The sequence below is a fragment of the Mustelus asterias genome, chromosome 4, assembly GCF_964213995.1.
Source record: "Mustelus asterias chromosome 4, sMusAst1.hap1.1, whole genome shotgun sequence".
NCBI lineage: Eukaryota > Metazoa > Chordata > Chondrichthyes > Carcharhiniformes > Triakidae > Mustelus > Mustelus asterias.
The window spans coordinates 51,274,535-51,288,548 of NC_135804.1; the positions used below are offsets into that span (position 1 = coordinate 51,274,535).

Consider the following 14,014-nt stretch of genomic DNA (forward strand, 5'->3'; position numbering starts at 1 on the left):
GAGAGCAGTTAGAGTCATAGAGATATACAGCACGGAAACAGGCCCTTCGGTTCAACTCATCCATGCTGACCAGGTTTCCTAAACTGAACTAGTACCATTTGCCTGCATTTGGCCTATATTCCTCTAAACCTTTCCTATCCATGTATCTGTCCAAATGTATTTTAAATGTTGTAATTGTACCCACCTCTACCATCTCCTCTGGCAGCTCATTCCATATATGCACCACCTGCTGTGTGAAAAAGTTGCCCCTCAGGTCCCTTTTAAATCTGTCCCCTCTCATCTTAAACCTATGCCCTCTAGTTTTGGGCCCCCTTACCCTGGGGAAAAGACATTAGCTAACCAACTTATCTATGCCCCTCATGATTTTATAAACCTCTATAAGGCTGGCTGACAACCTCATCCTCCTACACTCCAGGGAAAGAAGTCCCAGCCTATCCAGCCTCTCCTTATAATTCAAACTTCCAGTCCCGGTAACATCCTTGTAAGTCTTTTTTGCATCCTTTCCAGTTTAATAACATCCTTCCTATAGCAGGGTGACCAGAATTGCATGCAGTACACCGAATGTGGCCTTACCAATGTCTTGTACAGTTGTAACGTCCCAACTCCTGTACTCAATGTTCTGACTGATGAAGGCAAGTGTGCCAAATGCCTTCTTCACCACCCTGTCTACCTGTGATGCCACTTTCAAGCAACTATGTACCTGCACCCCTAGGTCTCTTCATTTGACAACACTCCCCAGGGCCCTACCATTAACTGTGTAAGTCTTGCCTTGGTTTGTCTTACCAAAATGCAACACCTCGCATTTATGTGAATTAAACCCCATCTGCCTTACCTCGACCCACTTGCCCAGTTGAACAAGGTCCCATTGAAGTCTTAGATAATCTTCTTCACCGTACACTACACCACCAATTTTTCTGTCATCCACAAACTTACTGACCATGCCTCCTATATTCTGATCCAAGTATTTATATAAGTGACAAACAACAGTGAACACAGCATCGATCCCTGTGGTGCACTGCTGCTCACAGGCCTCCAGTCTGAAAAACAACCATTACCGTCTCCTACTGACAAGCCAATTTTGTATCCAATTGGCTGGTTCTCCCTGGTTTCCATGTGATTTAACCTCACTGATCAGTCTACCATGCAGTACCTTGTCAAAGCCTTGCTAAAGTCCATGTAGACAACATCTACCGCACTGCCCTCATCTATTTTCTTGATCACACCTCCAAAAAACTCTATCAAATTTGTAAGACACGATTTCCCATGCACAAAGCCGTTGTGACTATTCCTAATCAGTCCTTGCCTTTCCAAATGCATGTAGATCCTGTCTCTCAGAATCACAATTAATAAAGCATATATTATTCTGGGCTTTATTATTAGGGGCATTGAGGTTATGCTGAACTTGTATAGGACACTGGTTAGACCTCATATGGAAAACTGTGTACAGTTCTGGGTGTCAAAATTTAAGAAGGATGTAAACACATTGGAGAGTGCACAAAAGAGACCTACAAGAATGAGTCCAGGGATGAGAATCTTCAATTATGAGGATAGATTGAAGAGGTTGGGACTATTCTCCTTGGAGAGAAGAAGGTTAAGAAGAGATTTGATAGAGTTGTTAAAAATCATGAGCGTGCTGGATAGAGCGGAAATTGTTCCCGCTCGTAAAAGGATCAAGAATGAGAGGGCACAGCTTTAAAGTAATTTGTGCAGGGGTGCAAGAAAAATACAGAAGAATTGCCCTAAGTCATAATGATCATTTGGAGAGTCAGTGCAGCCAAAATGGGCCAAATGGCCTCCTTCTGCACTGTAATAATTCCGTGAAAAGAGCAACGACAATAGGAAAAGCTAATTGAAGGTTCCCCCCCAGAGAAATCGTGCAATAGATAGGATATGGTTATTAAATACATCAGGCAAATTGGTTTCAGCAAAACACAGTAAATTAAAACTTTGAGTGATAGTCAGGTTAGGTAAATTGTGGACAAATCATTAATTGAAGGGGGACACAGGATTGAGCAGACAGTATAAAATCAGCACTGTTTACAGAATGCTAAATCTATTTTTTCTTCTAAAACCATACCCAATGGTTAATTGAAGCTCTTTGGGATACAAGATCACTATAGCATTAAGCCATGCTTGGCACAGCATGAAAAAAGCCAGGCATTAGCAAAGCAGCATGAAAAGATAGCTGGATTGAAAGACGCTGGCAGTAACACAATTCAAAAATAGCCAAATCAAACAAAAGCACAACATTTAGAGATTCCCAGCCAAGAGCACAACTGCAGAAAATTTAGACAACACAGTTACAGTATTGTTAAAATTCCTCTGTTGGCAATTTGACACAATTACAGAAATTCATATTCAATTCTCCATATTTCACTATTCTGTCCTCTCATGATGGGTGAAAGAATGGCCTTGAAAAAGGTTCACAGGAAAGATACAAGAGTGATCTCCAGCTTAAAGCACTTTAATTACTTGGATAGGCTTAAAGAACTGGGTTATTTATGTTAGAGTAACATGGACCTGCAGGCAACCCAAGAGATAGAAAGACTGGATTGCGTAGCTCTTGATGGATTATTTCAGTTTGATAGATGGGGGAGAACCAGAGATCATGCACTTAAACTGTGCAGCAGTAGAATAGGCAAGTTCAGCAGCCCCAGTGGGCGAATGGGGAGGTCCACAAACATAGCGAACAGCGAGAACTAAAATCATATTAATCTCCGGTCACCTTACGTTGCCCCAGCAGTGGAAAGTAACCAATCAAAAGACAAACTGCCAACATTGGATAATTTAGCCACGATGATTCTGGCCAGGCCTGTTGTGTCATAACTCTGGGTCTACATAAACATATCAGAGGTTTTCTGGAGCAATGGCAGTAGAGGCAGATGAGGATTTAATGACCGGTGGCAGCTCAGTCACCGAAGGTTCAGGATTTCCATATTTATGTGGCATATTGCATGTTAGCTATAATCATACGTTGAATTTTACAGTGCTGCTTGCTTTATTGCTGCGTTGGTTTTGTTGCTGTGTGAGATCGAATTCAGTTTCAAGTGTAAAAATGGTGTTGCATTGGAAAATGATTTGAGAAGCGCTAAGCTAAATGTTAGCTTATCCTTCACTTCCCAGAATGTAGTGACCCCCTGGAATACATTGTTGATTTGTGTGACATTGTGTTGACTTGCTGCACCATTAAAACAGAGTTGGACTGGTTCATAGATGGGGTGGAGATCATATTGAAAGGCAAATGCATTAACAGTTAGCGCATGTAGAATCAATGTGTTCACCTGGACTGGTTTTGAACCCCCAAGGGGGTGGTAAGGAATTTTCCAGATTCTTTTTCCCTTTTTTACCCTTGTCACTTTTATATGTCACTTGGCTTTTCCCAGGAGTTTATGTGGCTGCAGTGTTTGGGATAATTAGATAGGGGAGAAGGTGTCTTGTTGGGCGGCTCCAGGGTAGTGTGAATGGCAGGGAGGTTTGAGGGACCAGTTGCTCCTTTACTATCTGACATTTTGTTGCTCACATCTTTTTATTTTTTCAGATTCACAACACTTTGTATGCAATCCTTGGTCAAGTAATTGCCCTGTCAACCTACTACACAGTTATACAGGAGAGGAAAATGGGGATTTAGGCATAGTCTTGATAAGAACAATGAGTAAAGACTGAAATATAGTTGCAGAATATACCAATACATCTTTCAACCGAGCACATTGCCAGATGCAAAATTAATTTGATAAGATGAAAATGTGTGCAAAGCTTATTTAAAATGCTTTCAATATTCAAAGAACAGCATCAATTCAAAACAACATTTTTAAAGATCAATTTCTCCAAAATGGCTGGTAAAATAGGGGAACCAGGGGCATTCATACTCCATGATCAGTAAAAGCAAGTTTGTTCTTTTGATACCTGGCATGAGAAGAGGCTGTCTCTGCTGGGTTGTAAAGGCAAGGGAGTGAGTTTGCGCTTGGCATTTCACCAAATTAAATCAGAGGCCAAGTCAATTAAAATATCAAGCATTCATTTCTCAAACTAATTCCCAATATAGTGAACTTGGAGGGGTCAGTAATAATTCCTGCAGCTCAATTTCAGTGCTATCTTAATTCTCCTATTTAGATCCTGCACTTGGATTCCCTTTGAGAATCACAAGTATTGGTGATATGAAGTCAATGCTTAGGGCATCACTGTAAATCTTCAGCAAGTTAACAAAGCAGAAAAAAAGCGTGGAGGTGAATAGGCCCTTGGAAAGTGCCCATTTTAGCCTCATAATGGAACCAATAAAAATAATCAGCAACAAGGTCTTACACACTGCACCTCATGCCATGCATTCATATTAAGTCACTGTGATTGTGCTTTTTTAAATTTAGAATGCCCACCACCAGGCAAGATATCAACAGTTGTAATTGCATTAAGCACTAAAAGCAGGAAAATCCAGAAACAATGAGCCATGATTCACCTGCATTTTTCAGTTAACTCTCACCTTGTCCAGATTTAATAGAGGTGTTCAAAGTTATGAAGAGCATTGATTGAATAACAAGAGACATTTTCTACTGTTAGAGATGCAATGGTCTTTTTATGCTCTATAACCCAATTGTCATTGCATTTATTGGAGCACCAAGATATAGTACATAGCAGCAGGGGACACATATACAATGATTTTGCTTACTATGATAGGGAACAGGATAGGAAACAGTTGAGTACACCACTATAGGTGCAAGTTTTCCATTCATTCCTGGACCAGATGCAAGATAACATGTAATCTGATCAGCAATCTCCATCTCTCTGACAGACTCCGATCTATGTCCCAAACCTTCTGCTGTCTACCTCAACTTTAGTAAGAAGTCTCACAACACCAGTTAAAGTCCAACAGGTTTATTTGGTAGCAAATACCATAAGCTTTCGGAGCACAGCTCCTTCGTCAGATGGAGTGGATATCTGTTCTCCGCACACATGAGGACGGCCTAAACCGGGATGTTGGATTTATGTCACATTATCAGTAACCCCCACAGCTTTTCCCCTGATCTTGCAGAATTTCACTAGCTGTTCTGTCTGGAGACAATACACATCTCTTTAACCTGTGTTTAATGCTCCCTCCACCCACATTGTCTGTACCTTTAAGACCTGGCTGGCTGTAGAGATTTGCATTCTAATTAGTATTCTGTAACTTGATTTCTGTGTCTGTGCACTGTTGGAGAACAGATATCCACTCCATCTGACGAAGGAGCTGTGCTCCGAAAGCTTATGGTATTTGCTACCAAATAAACCTGTTGGACTTTAACCTGGTGTTGTGAGACTTCTTACTGTGCTTACCCCAGTCCAACGCCGGCATCTCCACATCATGACTACCTCAACTTTACCCATCTTATCTGTCCTCTCTGTCCTCTGAAATGGCCTAGCAAGCCACTCAATTAAAGGGCTATCAGGAATGGGCAATAAATGCTAGCCTTGCCAACAACATCCACATCCTGAATGAATAAATTATAACACTGTAGTCATTGTTTCCCTGTACTTCCCCATTCCTTCTCAGCTCGAAGTACAATATCCTACGCAGCACGTTGACACATCATGTTCTGCTCCAGCGCATTCTTACCCAGGACTTTTCTCACTTCTCTCAGCATTCTCCTGCTATCTACATCAAGGGTTGGATGTGCTTCAGGGTAGAGACATTTCATGTAACTTGAGGGGACGTTACAAATCAGCATTTGGACAACAGTGGCATCCTCACCATCACTAGTTCTCCTTTCGCTGTGCTATTTTAAACCTATTTGACGTCTCACACCTAATAGGCTCCGGACTTGTCCTGTGTTCCTAGTTTTTAAAAAAGGTCAACTATCCTCCTGCGTGTTGCCTGGTGACGAGCACAGTTATTGTGGAAATAAAGAATGAGATTCAAACCCTCACTTTAAAAAAAATCTTTCAATATTATAGCTCAAGTTCAAAAAAAAGATTTTTTAAATTAATGTAATTTAATGCACATAAAAGATTATATACCTAATTTACAGGAATCAGGGCAAAAGAGAAAGAAAAACAAATTAGTAAATTGCCTGACTGGAAATGCAAACTATTTGAAAGGGAAGGAGGGTGAACCACATCACTGATTATTCTCTGATTGTTCCTAGTTCTCTGATGTTTTCACCATGTGTTACTCATCAAAGCCACGCTATATTACAGACACTCTGCCAGACCATAGACCAAAATGTTGAAGCTTCTACTTGATTAATTCCGTTATCCATTTGATCTGGCTTAAAATAAACACTAATAAAGAGCAGGTTTATGGTTGCATCATGTGAGGCAAAATGTACTTCTTCCTTGTGGAAGATGAGAAGGCATGAAATCATATTACTTCAAAAAACCAACTAGGGGGTACTTCTGAGGGCCTGGACTCTGAGCATTCCAATATCTTATAATGTGACCATGAGAGTGGCCTGGATATCGGTGCTCCTTTCAACATCTTGAAACAAAACCTGCAGAGAACCCATTGATTGGCTTCATGTATTGTACAGATGCCACTAATACTTTGCAAATTTACAGCTAACAAACAAGACAAATGATTTGTCTAATCTCACTACTTGAGGGTTAAAAGGCCACACATGGACAAAGAATGCCAAAACAAAATTTACACGATACCTCCGATTTCTGAGTCAAATTCATTTATGCATCTGGTTAACAACAGTGGTCCCTGCACGAATTCCTGTGGAACACCACTTCCCACTTTCAGCCAGTCTGAAAAACTTCCTTTAATTGCCCTGTGTTTTTAGTTTTAGAGCCTCCTTCAGTTCATTTGGTTGCTGACTGCCAAGACCCTGGCCATTGTCTTCGATGCATCTTGTCAAAGGCCTTCTGAAATTCCATATCTCTGAGCATAAGCCATTGGACTCAGGGTTTAATCCTCAAAATCTAGTTTGTATAATGTCTCCTTTCTTCACTGTTACATTATCTCTTTTGACTTCTTTTGTAGTTACTTCCTCTTTGTTAACATCTTCAGTGTAAACTGAGGCAAAATATTTACTCAGTATCCCTGCCACTTCAACAAAATTGCCAGTGAGTTTATCTTACTTGCCTCTTTGGGGCCCTATTCCTTTTTCAATTCTCCTTTAATACTTAATTACCTTAGAATAGTTGATATTTATTTCTATATGCCTTGATATTGGGGCGGCACGGTGGCACAGTGGTTAGCACTGCTGCCCCACAGCTTCAGGGACCTGGATTCGATTCCCGGCTTGGGTCACTGTCTGTGTGAAGTTTGCACGTTCTCCCCGTGTCTGCGTAGGTTTCCTCCGGGTGCTCTGGTTTCCTCCCACAGTCCAAATATGTGCGGGTTAAGTTGATTGGCCATGCTAAATTGGCCCTTAGTGTCCCAGGATGCGTAGGTTAGAGGGATTAGCAGGGTACATATGTGGGGTGACATGGATAGGACCTGGGTGGGATTGCTGTTGGTGCAGATTAGATTGGCCGAATGGCTTCCTTCTGCACTGTAGGGTTTCTATGGTTCTATGATATTTAAATTTCAGATTTCCTCTGTTTTCCTAATTCATTTACTCTCCTTCCTAAACTCATCCTATTTAATGTTCATCCTCCTTTATCATTTATGTGCTTTGCGTATGCCTCTTCCTCCAGATTTGAATCAAGGCCTTTCATACTTGGCCAGTCTGTTATCATCTAATGGTACATTTGTTTTCTAACTCCCTCTTAAATACTGGATACTGTTGATCTACATTTCAGTCAATAGTTTTTCTAGTTGACTATTTTTCCTTCCATAGCTCCATCTTTTTAAATCAATAACCTGTCAGTTTGGTCTTTGAACTTTCGTTTTCAATTGTTATTCTGAACCTAATTATGTGATCAATATTCCCAGATAATCTGCCTTGGATCAGCAAGGAATCTTGTCACATTGTAGAAACCCTATCTCCTTCTCCCTTTCTACTGTCTCCACTGGTATATTTGGAGACAGGTAAAACCCCCATGATTATTATTCTTGACTTGTGTAGTCAGTTCATAGATTTTCCTTCATTGATTTCTCCATCCACATCTTTTCCACTATCTGACAGTCTGTAGTCATCCCTAATTGTGTGACTGAGCCCTTTTTGTCTTTCATCCCAGCCCATATGAGTCCCATTTCTATCTCATTTGTTATGACCTTTCCCACTCCTGTCATTATGTTGTATCTAATTAACATAGCTAAGCCCCTCCACTTCTTCCTTTGTCATTGTTTCCAAATACATTATAACCTGCAATATTTAACTGCCAAAGCTGTCTTGTCTGGAACCCTTAGTCACTTGATGACTACATCCTCTTGGCACACTTTTGGTGGTGCTTCGGAGATCCTTCCTGCTTTCTGAAATGACTCTCAGTGCCATTAAACACAATAGTCACTTCAGAACCACTGACAGATCAATGTGGGCTGGTGTGTGAGGTTGTGGAAACACATTTTTCAAATACATATCAACTTCCTCATCAAACCCATGTTACCTGTATATTCCTTGGGAGATGGGTAATAATAGATGGCATGGCGCATGCTCCCTAAATATGGCATCATTCTCCTTTCTTCCATCCTCTCCTACTACTGCTGCTCCTGATCCTCTTCTTTTCAATTGTGATATATCACTGTATATCTATAGATGATGCCATAGCTACTTATTTTGGGTCGGGAGAGAATCAAAAATGCACCCGGGGAGTGGGGTGGAGCGGTGGGTGGGGGGGGGGGGGTCTCAAACAACTACAGACAACAACTACTACTTAAACTTCCTGCAATCCTCAGTCTCAAAAACGCTTCTCTCCCATTGGTCTAACTGACCCTGGCAAGAACTTCAACTTACATTTTTCATTCCGACTTACCACTCGTTGATTGCAATTTCAGGGTTTATAATGCCATGGGGTGTTAATATGCCTTTTTTTAAGTGACAAAAATCAAATGCAAGATAACATACTTTAATATTCTGGTTCAATGGTATTAGCACAATGTTGAGGACAATGGGAGGACATCAATACTTCACAAAAGCAAAATACCATGGATGCTGGAATCTGAAACAAAAACAGAAAATGCTGGAAAATCTCAGCAGGTCTGACAGCATCAGTGGAGAGAGAGTGAAGAGAATAGAGATATAGTCTCTTCATTCTCTTTACTCTCTCTCCACAGATGCTGTCAGACTTGCTGAGATTTTCCAGCATTTTCTGTTTTTGTTTCCATCAATACTTCACCCTGGTATTAGTGCCCTGTCTCGCCAACCAAATCTTTGGAGGGCAAAATCAGATTGCTCGACAGTTAAAATTAAGGTTCGATACAAGATCTCAGGAATTTATCAACTTTTCTTTTACAAAATTGTAACAACACTAATAATTGCTAACATTTATCGACAGAATGTCATTTATCTTGTTTCATTCATATTTTAACGAGAGAGAGTGATTTTACCTCATAAATGGTAAACTGCTGCTTTAAGTCTGGGTCAGTTCCTTTGTTACTCATGTGCCGTTGGATGATTTTTTCCATCCCCAGTTGCTCAAGACAGTCTGTAACATCATAGAAAGAATCCTGGTCTGGAAGAGCCCCTAGGGTCTGTCAAAAAAAGAAAAGCCTTTCAAATCAACTTTGAACTTCTAAGAAAAACCACTCAGAATCCATCAACTCAGCAAACCTCAACCTTCCCTTTTGGTATCTGTTTGACAATTTCTAATGATTCTGTCCCTCCTACTGTGTCTGGTACCTTATTCCAAGTATTATTGTAAATGTTATGATACTGAATATAAATTTACTTCTCACTAGTTCAAATTTATGTCCCTTGGTCCCACTATCTGACTAGTTTTGAAATATTAATATGTATTACATCAACATCCCTTATGATTTGTTTATTAGCATGAAGTTCCTTCCTTAATCACCTTCTTTCTAGATTGTAGAAGTTGATTTTGTCTATTCTTTTCTGACATTCAACCTTCTTCACCATTCTACCCCTACCAATACATGGTATTTTGTAGTATGATCGCCAACGGATTTCCCGACCAGACATTCTGCACCCTCTCTACTGGCCCCATCTTCCCCCACCACACTGTTTAAGAAACAATGGTCAGAAAAGGTCGTGAGTGTAGCACAATCCATCCCACAAACCAGCCTCCCATCCATTGACTCTGTCCACACTTCCTGCTGCCTTTGAAAAGCAGCCAGCATAATTAAGGACCCCATGCACCCAGGACATACTCTCTTCCACCTTCTTCCATCAGGAAAAAGATACAAAGGTCTGAGGTCACGTACCAACCGACTCAACAACAGCTTCTACCCTGCTGCCATCAGACTTTTGAATGGAACTACTTCGCACTAAATTGATCTTTCTCTACACCCTAGCTATGACTGTAACACTACATTTTGCACTCCCTCCTTTCCTTCTCTATGAATTGTATGCTTTGTCTGTATAGCATGCAAGAAACAATACTTTTCACTGTACATGTGACAATAATAAATTAAATCAAAAATCAAAACCTGAGATTATCCCTCTCTCCACGCACACTGTTTGTACCTGTAAAAACTTGATTACCTGTAAAGACTCTCATTCCAACCATTCTTCACATTCCAATCTGTAATTATCTTGCAGTTGTGTCTTTGAATATATATGCCGTGTTTGTGAACTAACCTCCACTCATCTGATGAAGAAGCACGCCCCGAAAGCTCGTGATTCCAAATAAACCTGTTGGATTTTAACCTGATGTTGTGAGATTTCTTCCTGTGCCCACCCCAGTCCAATGCTGGCATCTCCACCTCTGAAAGTCTAAACCATGCTTTTGTTACATCCAGAGTAGGCCTTTCCAATGCCCTCCTGGCTGGCTTGCCACTTTCCAACCTTCATAACTTTGAACTCAGTGAGGATAATACAAATTGATTGCAACAGGACATAGACAGGCCAGAAGAATGTCCAGATAAGTGGGAGATAGAATTCAATGAAGAGGGAAATGTAGTATAGAATCAATAGCATAGTTCCAAACACTATGCAGAGAAAAAGCAACGTTGGGGTCCATGTGCACAAATCTGTGAAGATGGCAGAATGTGTTGTTATGGTTCAGGTCAGAAACTCCAACATGTTCTATGGAGCCCGCCTGGATCATAAGTTTAGCCTCATGAATTTGGCGAGGATAAGCATGAGATGTTTCACTTCAGGTCTGATTCAAGTGACCCACTAGGGAGCTTTTATCAATCAAAGTTTATTTAAGAATATAGTTAACATGTATAATAAGAAATTAGTAAGAACTTTTATCAATTGCAAACAAGAAACAAACAATCATGATAAAGTATAATCATAGAAATCATAGAAACCCTACAGCACAGAAAGAGGCCATTTGGCCCATCGAGTCTGCACCGACCACAATCCCACCCAGGCCCTACCCCCATATCCCTACATATTTTACCCGCTAATCCCTCTAATCTACGCATCCCAGGACACTAAGGGGCAATTTTTAGCATGGCCAATCAACCTAACCCGCACATCTTTGGACTGTGGAAGGAAACCGGAGCACCCGGTGGAAACCCACGCAGACACGAGGAGAATGTGCAAACTCCACACAGATATCCTTAAAGATATCTACAATGTTCCAATCAAACCAATCCCATAGACAAAATATCATTTTCACAGGTTTAACACAGCACAGACTAATGCTCACGTGCTACTGGAAATTGAGTCCTTTGGTTGGTGAATTGAAAACTCTCAGTCTTGATTCACTCAGAACAGGTTGGACTCAGAACAGCGTCCCAGAACATCGGGGACTCTAGGCAAACTACTAACAGCCGATTTTTTCCTTCAGGAAAGCAAAACCTTGCTTCAAGATCACCAGCAAAATTTTGAAACAAAACAGGGACAGAAACTTCTGTTCAGCTTGCTATCCCTGTTAAAACCCAACTGCTGCTCCCAACTGAAAATGAAACAAACTCAGTGGGGAAAAAAAACCCTGTCCAAAAACACATGACCTTCCTCCTAACAACGCAGGATCATAAAACTAATCCAGAGTAAACACAAACAATCCTATTTAAACCACTTAAGTAGCAATAAAAGGACTCACCATAATCAGCCCGGCAATATAATGACATCAGCTAAGGCTGTGAGGTGAGAAATACTGACTGTGAGAGCTCTCGAGATCATGATTTCAAAAAAAATCTCTTAAAGGTACACTAATGTCACAATGTTGAGAGAGTAGTTGGAGGGAATTTTTAAAAATTCGTTCATGGGATATGGGTGTTGTTGGCTGGGCTAGCATTTGTTGCCCATCCCTGAGGGCAATTAAGAATCAATCACATTGCTGTGGGTCTGGAGTCACTTGTAGGTTAGACCAGGTAAGAATGACAGATTTTCTTCCCTGAAGGGAAGATGGGTTTTTACAACAATCGACAATGGTTCCATGGTCATCATCAGACTTTCAATTCCAGAGTTTTATTGAATTCAAATTTCACCATCAAGTTTTGGGAAAGAAGAGGAGGGGAGATGTAAGAAATAACTTTTATACGCAGTGAGTGCTAACCCGGGTCCTCAATGCATTACCCTGAGTCTCTGGATTACTAATCCAGTGACATTACCACTACGCCATTGCTTCCCATCAAGATGGGATCTTTCACCTTTTGTGATAACTCCCATGATTCCCAGGGGAATCACTGATTGATCTCCCTCTGGGACTTGTTGGGTAAGAGTTCCCCCAGTAACAGCTGGAACTCACTACCTCAGCCTTTTATAAGTCAGGCCCAGGACTGGGCCTGCTGAACTGTAGTCCCAGGTAGGGACTAGTGTATGTACACCATGGTTGTGGCTTTACTTTGCATTCTGTAATAAACTATGTTCCTTTCCAGTCGGGCTCCTTGGCGACAAGGAACAAGAAATGTTTCAGACAGCTTTGCCTTTCAACGAACCTGGATAAAGTGACAGGGAGACTTTGAAAATGCTGCCGTTTGGAAAACTGGAAACTTACGATGTGGGTATGGAGGATTGGTCCCAGTGCACCGAAAGAATGAGATATTTCTTCCGGGTGAAGGGGCAAGAAGGGGACAACCAACAAAAAGTCATCCTTCTGACGGCATGTGGGGCCCCGACTTTAAGCATCATAAAAAGTTTAACCTACCCGGTAGCCCCAGATTCAAAATCTTTTGACGAATTGGTAGATATGGTATTGGAGCACTACAACCCTAAACTACCTGTTATATTGCAATGCTACAAGTTTGACATGAGGAGGAGATGATGATGGTGATTTTTAAAAATGAGCAAGACCTGAGGACTGGGAGTCATTTACAATATCAGTTAGTATGGGGGTGCATGCTAGGTCTTGAACTCGGGTGTTACAACTCAGAATTGTGTGGTGAAGGGCGAACACTGAAATCTAGTCTTTATACACTTCCCAGCTTTTAGTTAAGGAGACACACATTACGTAAAATGCACCTCCAACCAACCACCTGCTCCACCCAGCTGATTTTGACTAACAAGGGGTGACAAAACAGTACCAAGCTGATATCATGGCTAAATCAATGTCAAGGGAATACTAAAATTCACTCAATAACAACTTAAGTTTTATGTAAAAATGAAACATGAAAGGCAGTTATAATTCTTTACCGTAACATTGCAACAAAAGGTTTAACATTATAAAGGGAGTGCACAAAATGTCATCATAAGAATGACTGTAAATGAGACATTAGTAATAATGCAAAATAATTATATTTTAATTTCATACTTCTCGCTTTGCACTCTGTTGCCTGCATTTTGTTACATGTCAGACTGAATACAGGACACCCCCCTCACTCATTCTCCGAAGATTCAATGGTTTAGTCTCCAATTGAGGGGCCAGCGGGATTTACACAAGAAGTCAAGCAGTGTTTAAGTTACATTTGCCAGCAGACTGCTGAAAGTCTCTTACTGTAGCCAAGCTTAAATATTTACAGAATAGCTGGAGTTACACACTGTTTAAAAATAATCTCAAGTTTAACAGGCCTATATTTTATTAAATTATATTGTCCAGTCTTCCTGTATTTCAATGAACATAAAAAGTACCCTGGTTTTAGTACAGA

The 14,014-nt window shown here is 40.8% G+C and overlaps 1 protein-coding gene across 6 annotated transcripts in view; it reads right to left on the bottom strand.

Moving 5' to 3' along the window:
• The window catches only part of fhod1 (formin homology 2 domain containing 1), a 322,304-nt gene that overhangs the window by 122,932 nt on the left and 185,358 nt on the right, over nucleotides 1-14,014 (bottom strand). For all 6 annotated transcript variants that reach the window (XM_078211000.1, XM_078211005.1, XM_078211004.1 and 3 more), the window contains exon 9: nucleotides 9,404-9,547. In XM_078211000.1, the coding sequence (XP_078067126.1) occupies nucleotides 9,404-9,547 (144 nt within the window). The remainder of the gene's footprint in view (nucleotides 1-9,403; nucleotides 9,548-14,014) is intronic.